Source organism: Dermacentor andersoni, chromosome 3 (genome assembly GCF_023375885.2).
Source record: "Dermacentor andersoni chromosome 3, qqDerAnde1_hic_scaffold, whole genome shotgun sequence".
NCBI lineage: Eukaryota > Metazoa > Arthropoda > Arachnida > Ixodida > Ixodidae > Dermacentor > Dermacentor andersoni.
This window is the reverse complement of record NC_092816.1, coordinates 14,076,770-14,097,665: the sequence shown is the minus strand read 5'-3', so window position 1 is coordinate 14,097,665 and position 20,896 is coordinate 14,076,770. Positions and strand designations below refer to the sequence as shown.

At 48.3% G+C, this 20,896-nt stretch overlaps 1 protein-coding gene across 1 annotated transcript in view; it reads left to right on the top strand.

The window, feature by feature from the left end:
- The first annotated feature begins 3,864 nt into the window (after positions 1 to 3,864).
- Positions 3,865 to 20,896, top strand: part of LOC126520889 (uncharacterized) — a 38,143-nt gene continuing 21,111 nt past the window's right edge. Inside the window, exons 1-5 of the mRNA XM_055078492.1 lie at positions 3,865 to 3,915; positions 5,163 to 5,546; positions 9,242 to 9,405; positions 11,273 to 11,525; positions 13,216 to 13,487. Of these exons, the coding sequence (XP_054934467.1) occupies positions 3,865 to 3,915; positions 5,163 to 5,546; positions 9,242 to 9,405; positions 11,273 to 11,525; positions 13,216 to 13,487 (1,124 nt within the window). The remainder of the gene's footprint in view (positions 3,916 to 5,162; positions 5,547 to 9,241; positions 9,406 to 11,272; positions 11,526 to 13,215; positions 13,488 to 20,896) is intronic.

Here is a 20,896-nt window from a genome sequence, read left to right as displayed (position 1 = left end):
ACTGAATATCACTTGCTGAAGCAAAATACGCTATATCATCAGCGTAAACGTACGTGCTTACATTCTGATGATAAGGAATGGAGCTGAGTAGGGCGTTAAACAACAACGAGGACAAAACTGCGCCTTGAGGAACCCCGCGCGTTTGTCTGAATTTTCCCGATGAAATTCCACTTTGTGCACAGTAAAACTCGCTGCTCTGCAAGAACTCAGCAGTCCACGTCACGAAGTAGTCAGGCAATCCAATATCCTGCATCCTCTTTATTAATATAGGGAATTCCACACTATCGTATGCTTTAGAAATGTCTAATGTAACTAGAGCTGCATATTGTTTTTGGTAACGAGCCAACTGAATTCGGCTTTCTAGGTCGACATGTGCGCACCAAATTGACATCCCTGGTCTAAATCCAATTTTGCAGGGGCTCAATAATTCTCTTGCGGTCACAAACTTAACCACACGTGCGTTTAATAATCTTTCTATTAATTTTACAAAATTTGATGTTAGAGAAATAGGCCGAATATTGTCTAGAACATACCCTTTGGTTTGGTCTTTCAGCAGAGGAACCACTTTCGCAATTATCCACACAGGAGGGATTCATGTATATTGTACTGAGTAATTTACTGCATCTAACAAGCCGTTAGGAGCGACTTCAAAGAGTAGTTTAATCATCTTGGTAGTGAGTCCATCGGGACCTTGGGCTGCAGCTGGTAAACAGGAAACAGCTTGGGACAATTCTGACATAGAAAACTCTTCGAAATCTTCTGAAGTGCCCTGTCCGTGAGGAGAGAAGGGAAGAGAGGTAGCGAATCGGGTCTCTAAACCTTCTCGCGATTACATTTAGAGAGTCAGCTTTTTCACTTGTGGTTAAAACTACTGACTCCCAGTTCAAGGGGCGTGGAATCATTTTTTGGGATCTTAAAAACCGAAATAATGCATGCTTATTATTATTTGCTTTTGAAAACAATTCGAAATGTCGGACATTGTAATAGTCTTTTGCCTTAGACACCTTTCTTTTAAATGTTACAGCAATAAATTTATAGTTGCTCCAGTTTTTCGGAGACTGGTTATGCATGAGCTGTTTCCATGCAGCTTTACGCCGCTTGTAGTCCCGCGAGCAATCGTCATTCCGCCAATGAAACGCCACGTTGAATCTGTCTTTGTATATTGCACAAATGTGTTGTTATGTTCACCCACTCCTTTCTGTAATGCCTTCGTGCCCTGAAAGTATCTTAAATAAATAAATAAATAAATAAATAAATAAATAAATAAATAAATAAATTTGTAGAAGCAGTGTTTTTCCGTGCCTTTAACTAGAACTCGGATATTTTGCGCGAAGTATCTATGATTGACCAAATATCCTCAGCTTTCAATGGAGAATTTTCAATTGATTTGAAACTGGTCTGTAAACATTTTTTTAATCTACGGTAATACACAAAAGAATGGATTCGAGCCTCCACAGTGGACTGCGGACCTACCACTTCAAACACAACTGGAAGATGATCGCTGGTTGTCCTTGACATTCACCGTTTTCCATGCGGATGTGGAAAGACCTAGACCCGAAAATGTAAGCTCCAGCACAGATCTAAACTGTCCGCGAAGAAATGTAACTGATCCCGAATTTTGACACGAAAAGTTATTTGTTATTGCCCATTCCCATAGACGCTTTCCGCACAGGTCTGTCCTGGATCCCCATGATACATGATGAGCGTTGAAGTCACCTGCCAAAACTATATCTTTACAGCATTTTGCCATAACCGAGTCTAGTGGGCGTGTGTCCTGCACAACCGAGGGAAAGTATATATTGTTACGTGTAGAAAGACACAGACTATTTACACTATAATGGAGCCAGAGCGCCAGGCCGACATTCACTCGCGCCAAGGGCACAGACCCACTTCGTTGTCGTTCTCACGGCGGCTCGTCTCTTGGGTATTTACCGATCATATCGTAATAATATTGACCAACGAGAAAGGCCTACTGCCAGGGTGAGAAGTTTCTACTGCTAGAATTTCACATTCTGGAGACATCAGCTGGAATGATATATTTGCCCTGTGGCGAAACTTGCTTGAGACCATAATTAACAGTCCCCCATTTCAGACGGGCGATCTAGGTGAAAGGACCTAAAATTGCGCAGAGAAAATTGTTTTTCGGGGGATAACTGGGTTTCTTGCAGCAAAATTGCATCTGGAGAAATTTGATAAGATAGAACGTTTAAATCAGTAGAAGCAGCGAATACTGATCTGCAGTTCCACTGCAGCACCCTCGTCTACCTTCCAGTGATGAGAGCACCGCAGAGGCCACAGCCTCCTCCAAAATATTACATTTCGGGTTGAATTCAGGGAGGATTTTCCTGGATTTACTAACTGAGTGTGAAGTGGTAGCCTCAAGGAGAGAACACCTCCTTTTCTGTGCCCTCACGTCCATTTCCATGTTTGAGGTATCTTGATGATCAGAGTTGTCTGGGTTAGTAGTTGCCTTGTTTGAGGAACCTGGAACAGGCCTGACTTGTTTTATATGGGTTGTGGACGCAATTGCCCCATTTTCCTGAGAATGGGCTAAACAAGTATTCAGGTCAGAGCTTGATGGCAGGGCAGTAGCACTCGGTAATAATTGTTCTAGCTTAGAGGATACCAGTCCATTAAAGCATTCCGTGACGCTTTCTACAATACGCTCCGTAATTTTAGCCATAGACTTTTCAATAGCGTTTACGGTTACCTATGACAGGCTTCCATCAACGACAGCTTGGTGTCGTGCTGTCACACTCGCATAACCATGGGCTCTTTCCTTTACCGCCGCAATGGCCTCTTGGCGTGAGCAGCGCCTTTTGTCCATAACTTCCAGTAGTTGGACTCCTTGAGTTCTAGCAGGGCAGTTTGATCAATCAGCCTTGTGGGCTCCACCGCAGAGGCAGCAAGAGTCCGACTCGGCCGAGCAATCACTAGCGGAATGGCTTCCGCCGCAGACGCAACGACGAAGGCTGGATTTTCAACCACCCATGCTATGACCATAGCGCCAACAATTGCGACTTTGTAGTGGACACGAGGCAAGCGGGTCCACTCTAAATATTAGAGACCAGACTTTTATCTCAGCATGGCAAGATGTACCTGCAAACGTGGCAATTACTGACTCAATAGAGACACGTGTATTGTCCACCATTCTGTTGCACCGGTAAACGGCAATTACCCCAGCCGCGGAGAGCTTTTCTAGGGTTTCTGCCGTACTTAAAGAGGAGTCTACACCACGAACTATTCCTTTAGTGCAGGCAAGATGCGGGGGAATGAAGGAACTCACTTGCATCAATCCAAATGATGAGCACTTAAGCAAGTCGTACACACGCCTGGTCTGGTGAACGGCTAACAATCCCACCTGTGCCAAACTGTCGTACATCAGTTATGTGCAAGTAGTGATGCGTTGTCTCCTGAAGTTCCGCCTGCACTGCCTTCGGGTTGTTGAGCCGGATGGCTCTTCCATGCAAAGGCACCAGCGCCACAGGAATGCTGCTCACCCCACTACGAAAGAAAGCTTCAAGAGGCATTTGATCAGCCGGTGGGGAGGCCGACCAAGGCGGAGATCGCCACGTGCCGTCCCCTGGAGAATTTTTCGACATTTGTGGCACTATTTCCGTATCAGACAATATAAATTTATCCTAAAGCCCTGCTTGGTATCTACAAAACTGGGCTAAATCTGTCCGACACTTAGCCAAAACCCCGAGAGCTGACTGTTGCGATCCGAGCACCAGCTCGCACGTGCCACGGAGTTGTGCGCTGCTTTAGGTGTAGGAAGAAGAAGAAGACCGCTCTTCCCTGTTCAAGCCATTTTCTCGGGCCAACACAAGGGAACAGCAGCAGCTCTTAGCGTCGCTGGCAAACATGGCGCGGTACGAAGGATACACTACAAACCTTGACTTTACTGCCATGAAGGTAAATGAGCTTTTATATTGGTTGGGAGTCGCTCATGAGTTTGTCGTGAGTTGCTCTCACCGAATGATTTTCATTGCTTTGTATTTGCTTGAGACAGGAACAAAACAGTCGCACTGTATAATCTGCACCCTGATCCTATATATCTTTCAGCGCAGCTGTGTGGCTACTCGTTTAGGCACACACAAATTAGAAGTGCGTTCTCCCTGTCCCTGTCGCGTGTGCCAACGCGACGCACGTCCGCGTCGCGTTGGCACACGCTGCAGATAGACCTTTCTTGAGCCATCCCGTTAAACACTCTGCAAGCACTTCGATGCCTCGGAGGGCTTGTGGAGTTCACTGAGTGCGGGTGGCTAAGGCTTTCTACGTGACTTGCTTTGCTTTGCGCTTTGGCCTTATTTAGGATGCCTCGTTGTCAACACCGTTTTCCGCCGTTCTGTATGGAGAAGCGTGATGTCGAGGCAACCTTGACTTCGTCGGTACCCAGCGCTAGACAGCCAAAGGAACTGAATTTCGGGGTTGCTCAGCAACTATTGTGTCTCTCGCAGGCTCTCACTTGCTGTTCCCTCTTTCTCTTTTCTGCCTAGACGCTCGGCATAATTTACGTGCACAACAAGCAATGAATGAGTTCAGTTGGTTAATGTTGCTTGTTCTGAAAGAATAACTGACATATATTTTGGAAGCTGTAAAAACTCTACCGCACTTTTCTCCTACGTTAAAGCAAGTTTGAGGGCTGGGAAACACAAGGTTGTTTAATTTGATGCTAAAAATATAAAACTCCGCGTTATACGCAATAAACGATAAACTGTATTACATAATTTACATCCGTGTTTCTCTTGTGTTGTACTCTTGGCTGTGACCATCCCAACAATGCCCATTGATGCTTTGTACGACTAGCCATAACTGCACGTTTATTAGTTCTGAGATATTGTCCGCTGCCCAGCGTTTTCTTTGCAGATGTTGCGTGCGTCCACCGTTTCGATGTACTTTTAAAGAGGGTCGTAAACTTGTCAAAGAGTCGGCGGACAACCTTTCTTTTTACTTTCTTCCACAGACCATCTTGTCTGTAATCCGTATATGTAGAAAATATACGATCGATATTTCCTGTATAAGCTTGCTCTTATTGTGCCCAATTTCTTCCGACGTGTGGCCCGGCCAGCACATCTGTGGCAGCTTCACCACAGTGGCGTCACGCGCAAGCAGTGGCGTTGTGCACGCTCCTTTCCTCCCCCCCTCTCTCGGGTACGCAGTCGACGACCATGGTCGTGCCAACGACGGTGCACGCCACCGTGACGGCCCACACCATGGTGGACGGCGACGTGATGGGCTCGCGCGCGCGCGCCATCGAGTGGAACGAGTCGTACCCGCTGCTGTGCCTGGCGCTCGTCGTGCTCGCCGTGCTCGCCATGCTGGTGTACATGCTGAGCTCGGCGCGCCACCACCAGCCCTCCCGGCCGGACGGGTCCGCGTACCAAGTGTGTCGCACCGAGGAGTGCCTGCGCTACGCGCGCCTCCTCAACGGCTCGACGGCGCACGACCCGTGCGACGATTTCTACCTGCACGTCTGCCACGGCGCCATGGTGGCCGCGCAGAAGCACGCCTCCCGGCCGCCGCCTGCCGCCAGGAACGCGCCGGTGGGTTCTCCCAAACGACGTCCCATAGCAGCGACGTCAGGGGTTTACAGGGTGGCGATGCAGATCGTGGAGGGCAGACTGCAGGCATGGGGCGAGCGGGAGGGGGGGCTGGGGGAACTACAAAAATGGGTTGCGGGAAAAAAAGGAGGTTAGAGGACAACCTGTTCTCATTGACGCAGTGTATCGAAATAGCAGAAGAGGAACACCTGCCCCTGTGACTGGCATCTAATTCTGGATATCAAAGGAGCCTATGAGAGTGTAATTGAAGAGGATTTGTTGGACATACTGCGCTCACTATGTGTAACTAATGGATGGAGTAACTAATATGTTAAAAGATATCTGTAAAAGTAACAAGGTTCTTATAAAGTGGAAAAAAAAAAAACGTATCTTAGCCTATAGAGACACAGCGGGGTCTTAGGCAAGGGTGCCCTCTGTCACCTTTGTTTTTCATGTTGCATCTACAAGGATTAAAGAGCGGACTTTGCTTCAACCTTTCTTTTTTCAAACAAGAGGAATGGATTGAACACTCATTACCAGGGCTGATGTACGCGGACGATATAGTGTTTAATACGATGGGGGCGAAATGCGAAAACACCCATATACTTAGATTTAGGTGCATGTTAAAGAACCCCAGGTGGTCGAAATTTCCGGAGTCCTCCACTAAGGCGTGCTTCATAATCAGAAACTGGTTTTGGCACGTAAAACCCCATAATTTAATTTAATATAGTGTTTATAGCTGACAACAAGGGAGATTTGCAGGGATTGATTGACATCGGCTGTAAATAGGGAGATAGGTTAGGTTTAAAGTTTAGTAAAGAAAAAATCGGCAGTCATGATTTTTAATGATAATCAGGGCGGCGAGCATGGAATACAGGCTGTTACGCTATCCACTACCTAGTGGATAAGTACAAACATTGGCGTGTTGATAAACACTGGGGCTCAGTACCTAACGGAACATGAAAAATATGTAACGACTAAAGGTAGCAGGGAATGCAGTTGTGATGTAAATCAGGGCACTGTGCAATTACAATAGGTACGAAGTGGTGAGAGGAATTTGGAAAGGGCTGATGGTTCCAAGTTTGACTTTCGGCAATACGGTCTTGTGCATGAGGTCAATGGTTCGAGCAAGGTTCGAAATAAGCAACGTGGGGTGTAGGCTTGCTTTGGAAGCACATTGAAATGTACCAAATCAGGGGGTAGAGGGTGATATGGGATAGACATCATTCGAGGGCAGTGAAGCTAGTAGCAAGATAGAATTTGAGGAATGATTGAGAGAAATGGAAGGAAAGCGGTGGGCTAGGAAAGTTTTCAGTTACTTGTACATGAGGAATGTTGACATTAAATGGAGGAAACGAAGAAAATTTTCATGCAAACTGTGGAAAATAGGGATTCAAACGAAACAGCACTGAGAACGTACAGAACTTTCAAGCAGGACATTGCTAAAGAGAATATCTACGATAGTTCTAGGGGAAGCTCTTTGTTGCTTGAAGGCAGGACAGGACGGAAGTGCCTCTAGCGGCCAGTCGCGCGGCAATTATTGCGTGTATTTGCGGGCTTCCTTCACGCTCGGAAAAAACACTCTCATGTAGCACGTATTGAATGGCAGAACTCTGTATCGGAAGTTTTTCATGTTGCTATGCAATTTTCTCATTTACACTTTTCATCGAATTATAATATTTGATAAGTTGATTAATTAATTAAGACGAATTATGTGATTAGGCGGAATGCAAAAAAAAAAAAATGCGAGTACCTCCAAGCGATGGCAAACAACACTGCCTTGGTTCTGCCCAGCTACGTGGCACTATTTTTAAATTTTGGTGCATGATAGTTGGGACACCCTGTATAACATATAGGGCGATCATTTTTAAGTTTTACGGAATTTTTAAAGTTAGCCTGCTGCAGATAGCGTAGTAGTCCTTGAGCTGGATAATTCAAAGAGGCGGACATTACTTGCACGAGAACTCGAAACACCTATTCAACTAATTAACAAAAATCTACTAGTTATCCTGTGAATTAATTACTTTACGGTACATATATTGCAATTCACGAATTGTAGCCCGGCGAGCTTGCAAGGCGTATCCTCTTGGACTAAATTTCCAGAATGATACCAGTTTGGAGACATGCGTTATCAAGCTTGCCGTAAAGAACGCACTATTGTTACACTTACTTTTTTAACAAAACGCTCTTTTATGCATTGAAGCACAAAAGTAACTGGAACGCCCATATATTTCGTCCCACTTTGGGAAATAATATCTCGAAACTGGTGTCATCCTGGAAATTCACTTCAAGTGGATACGTCCTGTAAGCTCAACCGCTGCAATTCGTAAATTGCAATGTGGGCCATAAAGTAATTAAGAAATCAATTTGCGAATTTTGGTTAATTAGTTGAATACGTGTTTAGATTGTTCGTGCTATGTCCACCTCTTCGAACAATCCAGGTCAAGGATAAGAATTATGCTGTCTGCTACAGGCGATATTTAAAAATTCCATAAAACTTAAAAATGATCACCCCATATAATTAGGCATTTTCTCCCTTCTTGTTGTGCCTAACTGACCATTTGGAAAAATGTTCTCCATATGCGCAAGAAAGATATTTTCAAACCAAAGGTGCGCAAGATGACAAATTTTGCCGCACCGGTACATGGTCGACGTGCGTCTTTGTGTTACTGTTTGTAGGATGAAATCTGGAAGTCGTAGCTGATTTTTTTGCAGATTATGCCCGCAAAAATTCAGCCGAAGGTAATACTTTCGTCAGGAACAACAACCAGCTTTTATTTTTCTAATAGCCTAGAGTTTCCATTGACAGAGCGAAAGCAGTTGATTTGCGCGCGGACTCCAACTCAGCTGACCGACAAGTGGTGACACACATCATCGACGAGAACAGCGGGGACGCGCTTTGTTTTCTAACCAAGCTTTGCAGTGCAGCCGAAGCACACCGAACGGGGCGCGCGCTATTTTTGAAGGTCGCCAATTGTGCCGTATTTGTGAGCATGTGTCGCACAGACATGTTTACTGTGCTGCTGCCGACTTCGTCACGCAGCACTGTGAGGCTGCTTTCTTTAAATCGAAGCATTCTTGCGCCGTTCGAGGCACTTTTTCGTACGTGTCTGGCTTCTAACGCCGGCCGCCACGGACGCATGCTTCGACAGGCGTCGCGGGAAAGCCAGCGTGTTGAAGACGCTTGGCGAGTATCGATCCGTATAGTCGCACTATAGAAGGAACCGACTCATCAGAAACACGACTGTAGCACGATACCATGTATCCACCACTGAAATGCTAAACAAATGATATGTGTATGATGTACAGCATGTAACTGTGTGTACATAGCACCCAGCATGGCTATAACTGACTGCAACTAAAATCATTTCTTCGTATAACGTGCTGCTCTTTAATACTGATATTTACATCTCGAAAACCGCACTTCCTATCACGCTCGCATGGTTCGTGAGCCAATCGCACCAAGTCTGCTCCTTCTTGCGCAGATAGTTTAGTCTTCCTGTTATTTTTCACGTCGCCCGCAGTTTTTGTAAAATAACTGGAATAAATTGATCGTGTGATTGATGTATCTCATATGCGATTTAGGGTATTATGCGAAATTCCACGAGAGACGCGCTCGCTCGACAAATGCGGCGGCCAGGAGTTGTCGCCACGATTGTCTGTACGAGTGACAGGAAGCCGCTTCTCCAACGGCGCAGGACCGAGTGTCTCTGCTGATGCCTCTGCTGGAGCAGACGATCGCCAAGAACGTGCCCCGCGAGGGCGAGGCCCAGAGCGCCTTGCAGAAGGCAGCCGCCTACTTCGTCTCGTGCCACGAGTTCGCCGGCACCAACATCAGCGCCGTCGGTCTCGAACAGCTCAGGTGACCCTGCACTCGACTGGCGGCCATTTGACGCTGGCGGTCAAATGGGGCGCTTTCGATCGCGATGGAGTTCTATCGGGGATCGAATTTCTCGATCGTGACTGGCTCCTTTGCGCAAGCTGCGGAAGAGAGCCGATCGCAATCGAGGAATTTGATTCCGTTCGGGCTTGATCATGATCGGAAGTCACCCACGTGACTAAGGTATGACTTGCCGTCAGCGCACGGGCGGAAATCGGCCCCTGACATCGGCATTGGCTGAAACTGCGTGCGCACAGAGCCATTCAGCGCGCGCCGCAACGGCGGAGGCGTGGCCAGTGCGAAACTTTCGCCGCGGCGAACGTTTCAGAATACGTCCCCAGCTGTCGGCGGGGAAGCTGCAATCACACAGGTTGCGTATAGGCTTTTTGGCGCTATAGATTTGCCAATATCATTAGCATCAATACAGGCAATAAGGGGCGTGAGTGCTTTCTTCTGCGTTATTGAATCTCGAAACCTGCGTCCTCCTGAGACCGTTTGTACGTAATACGAGGTGATAATTTTTAAGCTTACCGGAATTTTTGAAAATTGGCCTGTGGCAGATGGCATTATATTCTTGTCCTCGAGCTGGAATTTTTGAAGAGGCGGACATTAGTAGTACGATAAATCGAAACACACGTTAAACTAATTAACGATAACTCACTAATTAACTTCTTAATTAATTACTTTATGTCACATATTGCAATTTACGAATTGTACCCGATGAGATTGCAGGACGTATCCACTTGAAATTAATCTCCAGGATGACACCAGTTTTGACATTATTTCTCAAAGGGTGGAACGAAATACATGGGCGTTCCAGTTGCTTTCGTGGTTCAATGCATTAAAAGAACGTCTTGTTAAAAAAGTAAGTGGAACAACAGTGCTTTTATACGGCGAGTTTTATGGCGCATATATCCAAACTGGTGTCGTTCTGGAAATTCATAGTTATTTCAAATCATGCAGGTGCGTCTTGCTCTGAGCGACAACTTTAGCGAGTAAAATGCGGTCCCCGGTAAAAGGATAAACATTTAGACGTGTTAATATTGTGGTTTTGGCACATAAGGTAAACCCGATAGCTCTATTGAATTAATCCACGGAAGTGTGACGTATACGTCCGCCTTTCCACAGAAAAAAGTTTTCCCCGAGTTTGCTGCATAATAACGAGCTACGCCTTGCTTGGCCGAGCTTATAAAATTTTGAGGCGTAAATTTCATTTATTTAGTTTTATCGCAGATGTCCAAGCATGCAGGAGCGGTTACATAAGGTGCAACAATAGGACATATCCAAAGGCAGAAACATTACTGTAGCTGATAACAAATTCAGGCAAACATTTCCATTACTCAATTGTGTATCGGCAACACTCGGCACCATCTAGCGCCGCCGCCGCGAAGCCTTCGCGTGGCCTCCGAAATGCTTGGCGCGCCGGTTCGCGCGAACGCTGACACTCGCATCATTCGGCAACCGAGCTCCTCTCTCGCACTTGGTTTCTAGACACGCCGCGCCATCTCGTTACCCTGCCGAGAACTCCGCGCGTGGCCTCCGAGACGAGAAGCGTGGCGCGCCGGTGCCTGCGCACGCAGAGGGTTGTTCCCTCGCTTGCGCCGCACACCCAGTGGCACATACTCTGTCACCCAAGTTGGCAAGAGGTTCATTGAAGAGCGGCACGTACCCAGTGCATTTGTGGCGCCGCCTGCTAATGCGTCGGGATGCTGTCCTTGAGGAAAGCTTGTGACGTGGGCTCAATTCCTCTCAGCATCGGATAAATTTGCGGGGTCGTTTTGGTATGGTCGGCTGTGAGGCGACCGGTGGTGCCACTTCGGTCCGCATCCCATCAGTGTGCGGGGCGCAGGTCCTTGCTGGATCGAGGCGGCTTCGCGTGGCCTCACCGGAGTGACGTGGCCGACGCCGGCGCCCTGTTCGCGCGACTGCTGGCTGCCTCCAACCACGTGGGCCTCCCCGCGCTCGTCAGCGTCGAGACCTCACCGCTTCGCCTGGCCCCGTCCGCGCTACTTGGGGAGCACAGACTGCGGCTCAAGTTCATGGGACGGTGGCGCTTTCGCGACTACTACCACCTGCTCGCCAGCATGCTGGCCCGCCCCTCGGTGCGTCTCTGGTCCGGCCGGAGTCCCTTTGCGTCTGACACATTGCGGCGCTCTCCTATCGACATAAATGGAAACAGAAACGCGCAGTAGTTGCAGAGTTATTTCACTGCGGCGTGGCTTCTCAAACTGGCTGCCCTTATACGTCATTTATATGCCACACAATAATGCGCTGATGCGGAGATTATACGCGAAGCCCCGACGGAACAAAGGAAGCAGCTGATTTGCGAAGGGGGACAGCATGATGCCATGTTGCCACCTATAGATCCTAGTTCTTTTTTCCCCTCGGCATAGAGAATAGTCCGTCTTTCTCGAGACCAAATATATATATAGCGCCAGATCTTTCGCCACAATGAGCACGCGAGTTTGAGGATACTGCAAACGCATGAAGGCATTTCTATACTGGTCTGCGCATCTTTGCTTTGCTTCGCGCCTCGCAAGGCAAAGCACGGTGTCCAGCTCGCGTACCTGAGCCGACCCAGCACGCGGCCGTATAACGGTGTGGCCATTATATTATATTTCCCCGAGCAGCGCTACAGCTGCATGCGCTGTTCAAGAAGCCACAACGGGCGCGGCAGCAACGAGCGGCTGCCGCACTCGGTCGTTTCAGCGAAGATACGCTTCGATGTGTACGTTGCAAGAAACGACCAAGTTAAAACGAGCGCACAGCGATTGGCACATAGCACTTAAACAAGCACGGGTCGATGAACAAAAAAAAAAAAAAAAGAGAAGACAGAAAAATCTTGTGCATGGGGCGAGTCTTCCGAGACTCGGAAGTCACGTGATGGGCGGACTTTTGCAGGCACGGGAGAGTTAAAAAGGGAAGTGAACGGCTGCATGCACAGTTGGCTTGTGAAGGGTAGATGCGTGACGTGATGCTCATGCCTAGCTTCTTCGCTTCTTCCATGCTTTCGTGGTTTTTACTTTTCTCTCGTGGAGTGCCTTCCTAAAGCTTTTCCTTCCGCCATGGCTCATCTCACGTGCGTCATAGTTCTAGTCAGCCCAGCTATAGAGGCCCAGCCACGGAGCACGGAAATGGGGAGACAACGTTACGTCACGCAGTCAACCTCGGCAAACGAACTCTCCGGAAAGCCATTAACTTCGCTTTTTCCCTCGCAGTATCGTCCCAACACGTGCTTTGTGAGACTCGGTGCATTGGCCGTGAATTTTCGATTCCCCGTAGTGTTTAATCTATGGTCCCTTGTTTGGCTGCCGTGTAGCTTTGCCTACAGAGTGGAAACACTAAAATCTACCACGTATTCTGGCGTGCGATCACGTGTTGAGCTTGTAATTAAAAATTAAAATATGGTAATTTACGAGCCAAAACCGCTTTCTGATTAGGAGGCACGCCGTAGTGGAGCACTCCGGAAATTTTGACCACCTGGGGTTCTTTAACGTGCACCTAAATCTAAGCACACGGGTGTTTTCTCATTTCGCCCCTCCATCGACGTGCGGCCGCCGTGGCCGGGATTCAATCCCGCGACCTCGTGCTCAGCAGCCCAACACCATAGCCACTGAGCAACCACGGCTGGTTTTGGGCTGGTACGTTTGGCATCAATCGTATTGCACAATGCTCTCTCCTATAGTTATTACCTTCATCAATGAGCCCAGCGGCCCAAGCGCTGTCCAGTGTTGCCGAACACCATTCCTGAAATCGTTGAACTTACTCCTCTAAATTTTATTTCATTTCTAGCGCTCCAAATGGAGCCTACGCGATTCCTTCACATGCCTGACCGCGCTTCCACATCCTCTCCAGAGTGACTCCAGTCGCGAGTCATTCAGCGACTTCGAGGAGATGCACAGCGTGGCCGACAAGCACCTCGAGCCTTACCTCGAGGTCGGAGCGCCTGAGGCCCTGCGGGAGGAGGTGATCACGTGGAACGGCACAGCGGACGACGCCGAACGGCGCCTGCCGGAGTCCTGGAAGCGAGCGTTGGCCGCCTACTTGCTCAGCACCGGACGCGGGTAGGTGTGGATCTGTCGCTTGGTGGGGAGAACCGCTCCTAGCAGTCCACGCTCGTCCTTGCTGGGAGTAGCACCTGCAACCCTCCTCGAGTGCGCGTTATAGAACCCCTCCAATCTTTTTTTTAGCGGGTGAGCTCCGTGCTCGCTTTAACATTCAAATTCGGGAGTATAAGGTCATCTCTGCTGAGTCTTCAACGTAACGGCTGATAGGCGGGTGTTCTGCTCGAGTGGACACGACTCTGGTATCGAATGACGAATTAGCAAGTGGCATTTCCAGTGGGTAAACGAGAAGGAAGGGGATTAACCGAGTGGCCCGATTTTTATAGTCATATCATAAGAAGCCAACAAACACTCACACCAAGGAGTACATAGGGGAAATTACTTGCGCTTAATAAACGAGATAAAGAAAGGATAAATTAACGGAAATGAAAGTGGATGAAAAAACAACTTGCCGCAGGTGGGGACCGAACCCACAACCTTCGCATTTCGCGTGCGATGCTCTAGCAATTCAGCTACCGCGGCGCCGTTTCCCCATCCACTTTCTTGGGTATCTATGTTTCCTAGTAGAACCCTTAGCCAGCGCCATCACTCACAGACCTTGGCGGCGGACGTGGAACGTCGTTTCTGCCGCAGGCGTCACGAGAACGTGATCTTTTTGGGTGAAGACGACTGATCAATAAACCCACACATGCTACCTGAAGGCATCGATGTTGCCGGATTCGAGGCACTCGTTATGTAATAGTGGGTGACAGTGGGTGACAGATAAAGCTTCTACAGACAGAGAAAGCAATGGCTTAGCAATGGTCGACCAAGAAGTGGGCGGAACGGATGCGTTCCGTAGTATAATTGCGCAAATGTCCGACATATTGTTCTGAAGCTATGCGGTAAAGCCACTCGTCTCGGGCGCAGGAGCAAAGCTCAGCCCGGAGGCAGGAGCGATCGATAGACGCTGTTCGATTTGCTTTTATCATGTTATTTGTGCCGTGCCATGCATTAACTTGGTCCACTAGCTATGGTGTCATGGTCGTGCATGTCATTCATGTTCACGATATATGCGTAGTCATGTCTGCGTGCATATTATTTATCTTTATTTATTTTTTGTGTTGTTACCCACAGCAACTACATGACATTACAGTGGCGGAGGGGATACGAAAATACAAAACATAGTAGCAGATGTAAGTAGCACAAGCAATATAGAATATGTCACAGCGCAAAAAATGCCGAATGAAATAAAGAAAAAAAGAAAGGAACGTAATAGCAACAAGCGCGAAGAATGTCAGGAATGCGGTAACAAAAATCACTGTAATCTTGGCTACCTCATGCAAAAAAACAAAAACAAAAAACAATACAACAAAAAGAAACAAACAAACCAAGGAATTCCATATGGAACCACATCCGAGCACATGAATCGAATGTTTCCGCACGCGTGCATACAAAACCCCCAAAAGAAAGAGGAAAACATAGTCGCCTATTTCGATGGAATGGAGTACAGACGTTACAATTGTACATCAACATAAAGCGATATGACAATAGCCATCACAGCATATTTTGTATCAATACGTTGCATGCATTTTCAAAGAAGTGAAAAATGTGCCAGGGCATTCAATGGCTGCAGTGGTCGAATGCAGTCGATTCCGCTGGCAAATTGCTTTCGGAAGGAAAGTGCTACTGAAGGCGGTAGTCCTACGATGGCGAATCAGAATGTATTTGCCCCTATTTTTCTTTAGCCAAATTACGACTGTAAATTCGAAATCAGCATATCCGTTCCCAGCGGTGGACCTTCCTCGAACCGGCCTCGCCTTATCTACCGGCAGCTCCACGGCATGGCAGATAAGTTGTTGAAGATGACGGTTGTGCTTCACACGACCACGGCATACGAGCAACGAAGTGTGACTCGTTTTCTATAGAGAAAGGGACGGACGCCCACAGAAATCCACAGGGAAATGCAGCCCACATATGGGGAAAGGTGTCTCGCTTTGAGGATTGTGAGGCGGTGGTGTTGTGAGTTCGCAAAAGGGCCGTGAAGACTTGCATGGTAATGAGCGTTCAGAGAGGCCGCGTGCGTCGCTGACTGACGACAACATGGCGCAGGGGCATCTCAAGATAGCCTTGGCACTCTTTGGCCACTTCTGGCCTTTGCGCCAATAAACTCCAATCATCATAATCGAATTTAGTGCCCCGGTGGGTCAAACGTCTGAACCGGTGTGGGGACTATGTGGAAAAATAAGGTATGTAGACTGGAACGCATATTTGTAATGGCCTGTATGTACATTATTTTGGCTTATAAAAAATAGGGGCAAGGACTTTCTGATACGCCCTCACATATTCCGTTAACTTATTACAATGGTCAACGCGTAAGGAAATATATAGTGGGGCACGAAAAGATGAAATTCACGAGAAATGCCGACGTCTGAGTAATATATTCCATGCAATAGCTTCAAACGAAGCGCTGTTCTGCGGTTCTCTAGTGTCTGCTAACCCAACATTGCCCTCGAGCTACTTCCACTAAAAGTCTTCTCTTTGGGAGACACGCCTAAAGCGCAACGTCCTGCGTGGACTGCACTTTCTCAAGCTTCTTTCTGTCTACGGCCGTTGGGGGGTCCTACACGATACAAGCGTAATCCAGAATCAATCTTACTTTCAATTTATAGAAACGTGATTTGGAAGAATGAGCACGTACGTGTTTCGACGTAGAAAACTTAGGGATTCACACGCTTTAACAACAGCTATAGTATAGTCGACGTGTCGATGCCAGGATGAAGAGGAAGTATAATAGATGCTCCGATACTTGTATTCCGAAACTTCTATATGTGGGAACGCCATTTAGGGTTCAAGTAGGAGATTTCGGTGACTTTTCTTGGAGAAAACCTAGCACATACGATTTTGTTCAAATTTCTATATGTGGGAACGCCATTTAGGGTTCAAGTAGGAGATTTCGGTGACTTTTCTTGGAGAAAACCTAGCACATACGATTTTGTTCAAATTTAGTGTCATTCGCCATTTTTTGCACCATGTTTGTATCATCATCATCATCATCATCATCATCATCATCATCATCATCCTGGTTATGCCCACTGCAGGGCAAAGGCGTCTCCCATACTTCTCCAACTACCCCGGTCATGTACTAATGGTGGCCATGTTGTCCCTGCAAACTTCTTAATCTCATCCGCCCACCTAACTTTATGCCGCCCTCTGCTACGCTTTCCTTCCCTTGGAATCCATTCCGTAACTCTTAATGACCATCGGTTATCTTCCCTCCTCATTACGTGTCCTGCCCATGCCCATTTCTTTTTCTTGATTTCAACTAAGATATCATTAACTCGCGTTTGTTCCCTCACCCAATCTGCTCTTTTCTTATCCCTTAACATTACACCTATCATTCTTCTTTCCATAGCTCGTTGCGTCGTCCTCAATTTAAGTAGAACTCTTTTCGTAATCCTCCAGGTTTCTGCCCCGTACATGAGTACTGGTAAGACACAGCTGTTATAAACTTTTCTCTTGAGGGATAATGGCAACCTGCTGTTCATGATCTGAGAATGCCTGCCAAACGCACCCCAGCCCATTCTTATTCTTCTGATTATTTCAGTCTCATGATCCGGATCCGCAGTCACTACCTGTCCTGGAAGAATGCTGTCCTTGTATCATGCATGTTCAGATCATTTTTGAATTTCGCGATACTCATAACCAGTATTCATTTTATTATAGCGTATGCAGACGTTGGCAAAGATACTTATCAGCGAAGCTATATTTACGTTGATGTTAATATAAAGTAAAAAAAAGCTCAGAAACCAAAACCGATCCCTGAGGCACTCCTGATGTTACGTCCGAGATACTTGATTGAGCTCCGTCTTCAACAACATACTAGTTTCTTGCGCGCAAATATTCGGCGATCCATGTACATATTGTTACGGGAAGGAAGAAGCGTGCGTCTATTCCCATATGGCCTTTAATGGCTGAGCCAACAAGCGTAGAGCAGCGAACTCTTCTTCGTCGTCTCCAAGGCCACCATCAGCGTCCTCTTCTTCCCACATTACCGACTGTGACATCACCCCTGTCGGAAAAAAGCACCTTATTGGTGCGGCTCATCGGTCTGAGAAAGGTAAAGTTTGAGACGGCTGACGTGAATGATGCCAGAGAGAGGTGAAGGCACCGTGGCATCCAGCGGAGACACTTCATATGTGACAGGGGTCACCTGGCGAAGGATGCGGTAAGGGCCATAGTATCGCGAGAGGAATTTCTCCGAAAGACCAACACGCCGAGTCGGATACCAAACTAGCACAAGAGCACCTGGTTCGTAGTCCACGTCGTGATGACGCTGGTCGTAACGGCACTTCTGACGTGTCTGTGAAGCAGAAAGACGAATGCGGGCAATCGGGCGTGCTCGGGTCGCTGTGGCTATGACATCCCGAGTGTACTCTGTCGGCGAGTCGAGTGTGGTCGAAAGGAGAGCCTAGAAAGGCAAAATCGGCTCACGGCCGACGAGGAGATAGAAGGGTGAATAGCCAGCTGTGTCGTGGCGCGAGGAATTGTAGGCGAACGTGACAAATGGTAGAGCAATGTCCCAGTCGCGATGATCGAAGGAAACATACATTGCTAGCATGTCAGTTAATGTGCGGTTCAGGCGTTTGGTAAGACCGTTAGTTTGAGGATGGTAAGCGGTAGTAAGTTTGTGTTTAGTACTGTCAGGATTGGGGGCTCAATCCCATCGCTCGTAACCCGTTGTCAAGATTGGAGTCCGGCATGAATTCGAAGGTGGCTGGCCCATGCCGTCGTCCAACTTATCCACGCTGAGGACGTTGATGAAGGGAAGGACTGCTTCTCATCGAGAACGAGGAATATAGGTTTATTTACAGTATTTACATGCAGTTCATCAGTCTAGCATGACTGCGAGAGAAAGTACGTCAGTCTAACACGACTGCTTGAGAGAGTGTCTCAGTCTAACATGACTGCTTAAGAAAGTGTACTGAGCATCCGCACAACAGCCGTGTATAAACACTCGGTGCTCCTCCGATTCTAAGGTGGCGGAAACGTTCGTCCAGTCATCGTAAACACGCCGCCTCTCCGCGGGACGGTTTACACACACACACACACACACACACACACACACACACACACACACACACACACACACACACACACACACACACACACACACACACACACACACACACACACACACGCACGCACGCACGCACGCACGCACGCACGCGCGCGCGCACACACACACACACACACACACACACACACACACACACACACACACACACACACACACACACACACACACACACACACACACACACACACACACACACACACACACACACACACACACACGCACGCACGCACGCACGCACGCACGCACGCACGCACGCACGCACACACACACACACACACACACACAGGTTCACGGTCCGAAACCGACATCACACAGATTTCGTAGAACTCGGAACGGACCCTCGCAGTGCGCCCGGGTAGCCATTGTCTTGCGTCTTGGTCGGCGCGTAGGAAGGGGCCTCCGACGGCGTTCCCGCGGCAACTCCACCCCGTAGCAGATCAGGTCCACGTTGGTGGGTTCGGTAACAATAGTTGGCCCGCCGAACTCATTCAGTGACAACGGCGACGAGGCTAGAGCGTAACGGTGGCGTTCCTTGGAAGTTGACGCCGCCGTCGTCGCAACTGGCTGGCAACACTTGCACCTCAGCTGGGACGTTCTTAACAGTACGTAGCACATGATCGAAGTAGGTCGTTTGTGACTTTGGCAAGAAAGTATCTTCCGCGATCGGTGAGAAGTTGACGAGGTGCACCGTGGTGTAAGATAACGTCGTGAAACAAGAAATCAGCGACGTCTGTAGCGCAGCTGGTCGGTAGGGCTCTAGTAATGGCATAGCGAGTTGTATAGTCCGTAGCGACGGCAATCCACCTATTTCCGTCATTTGATATAGGAAATGGTCCGTGAAGATCAACGCCAACGCGAAAAAAATAGTCGGTCGGTATATCCAAAGGCTGCAGCAGACCGGCAGGAGGCACAGCTGGTCTTTTCTGGCGTTGACACGACTCGCACGCGGCAATATAGCGCCGGATGGAGCAGTTGAGACGGGGCCAGAAAGACCCGCCGCCGAATTCGGTAATAGGTCCGCGTGACGCCAAGGTGTCTAGCGGTGGGAACTTCGTGCAGTTGCTGCAGTACAATCTGTCGAAGATGAAACGGAATGACGGTTAGGAGCTCGAGCCCGTCGGGGTGCATGTTGCGGCGATACAGGATGCCATTTTGTAGCACGAACATGTGAAGGGATGGGTCAGACGGATCAGAGAGCAGGAGTTCGATAATGGGCCATAACGATTCATCGCGTCGTTGTTAAGCGCCAATGTCTTGCAAGGCAGAGAGCGAAAAAACGCAGATCGGTGCGACATCCACTAAATCGCCCGGTACATCTACGGAATGACGAGACAGGCAGTTGGCGTCCTGATGTAGACGACCCGACTTGTAGACCACAGTGTATGTGTATTCCTGCAGCCGTAGGGCCCAGCGACCGAGGCGTCCGGTGGGATCCTTGAGGGAGGAAAGCCAACGAAGGGCGTGGTGATCGGTGGTAACTGTAAATGGTCGACCATATATGTAGGGTCGGAACTTGCCCACCGCCAAAATGAGGGCAAGACACTCGCGCTCAGTAATCGGGCAATTGCGCTCGGCGGGAGAGAGGAGGCGGCTGGCGTAGGTGATAACGCGGTTGTGCCCACATTGGCGTTGAGGTAAAACTGCGCCGGTGCCGTAGCCACTGGCATCAGTGCGGATTTCTGTCTGAGCTGAGACGTCAAAATGGGCGAGAACAGGAGGTATGGTGAGCAGCGTGTTGAGTTGTGTGAAAGCAGACGCTTGTTCAGAGCCCCAACAGAAAGGAACGTCTTTCTTCAGGACGTCAGTCAGGGGACGGGCAACATGGGCGAAATTTTCCACAAACCCGCGGAAGTAAGAACAAAGGCCAATAAAGCTGCGAACATCTTTGGCACAAGTTGGTACGGGGAAATTCCGCACATCATGAACTTTAGCGGGGTCAGGGCGAATGCCTGACGAATCGACGAGATGTCCGAGCATGGTTATTTGGCGGTGACCGAAGTGGCACTCGAACGAGTTGAGCCGCAAGCCAGCGGTGCTAAAAACAGAAAGAATAGATGAAAGTCTTTTAAGATGAGTCGCAAAAGTGGAAGAGAATACGATGACGTCATCCAAGTAGCACAAACAGATGGACCATTTCAAACCACGCAAGAGGATGTCCATCATCGGTTCAAAGGTCGCTGGGGTATTGCACAAGCCAAAAGGCATTACCCGGAACTGATATAGGCCGTCTGGTGTCACGAATGCGGTCTTTTCACGATCCATTACATCCACGGCAATTTGCCAATATCCA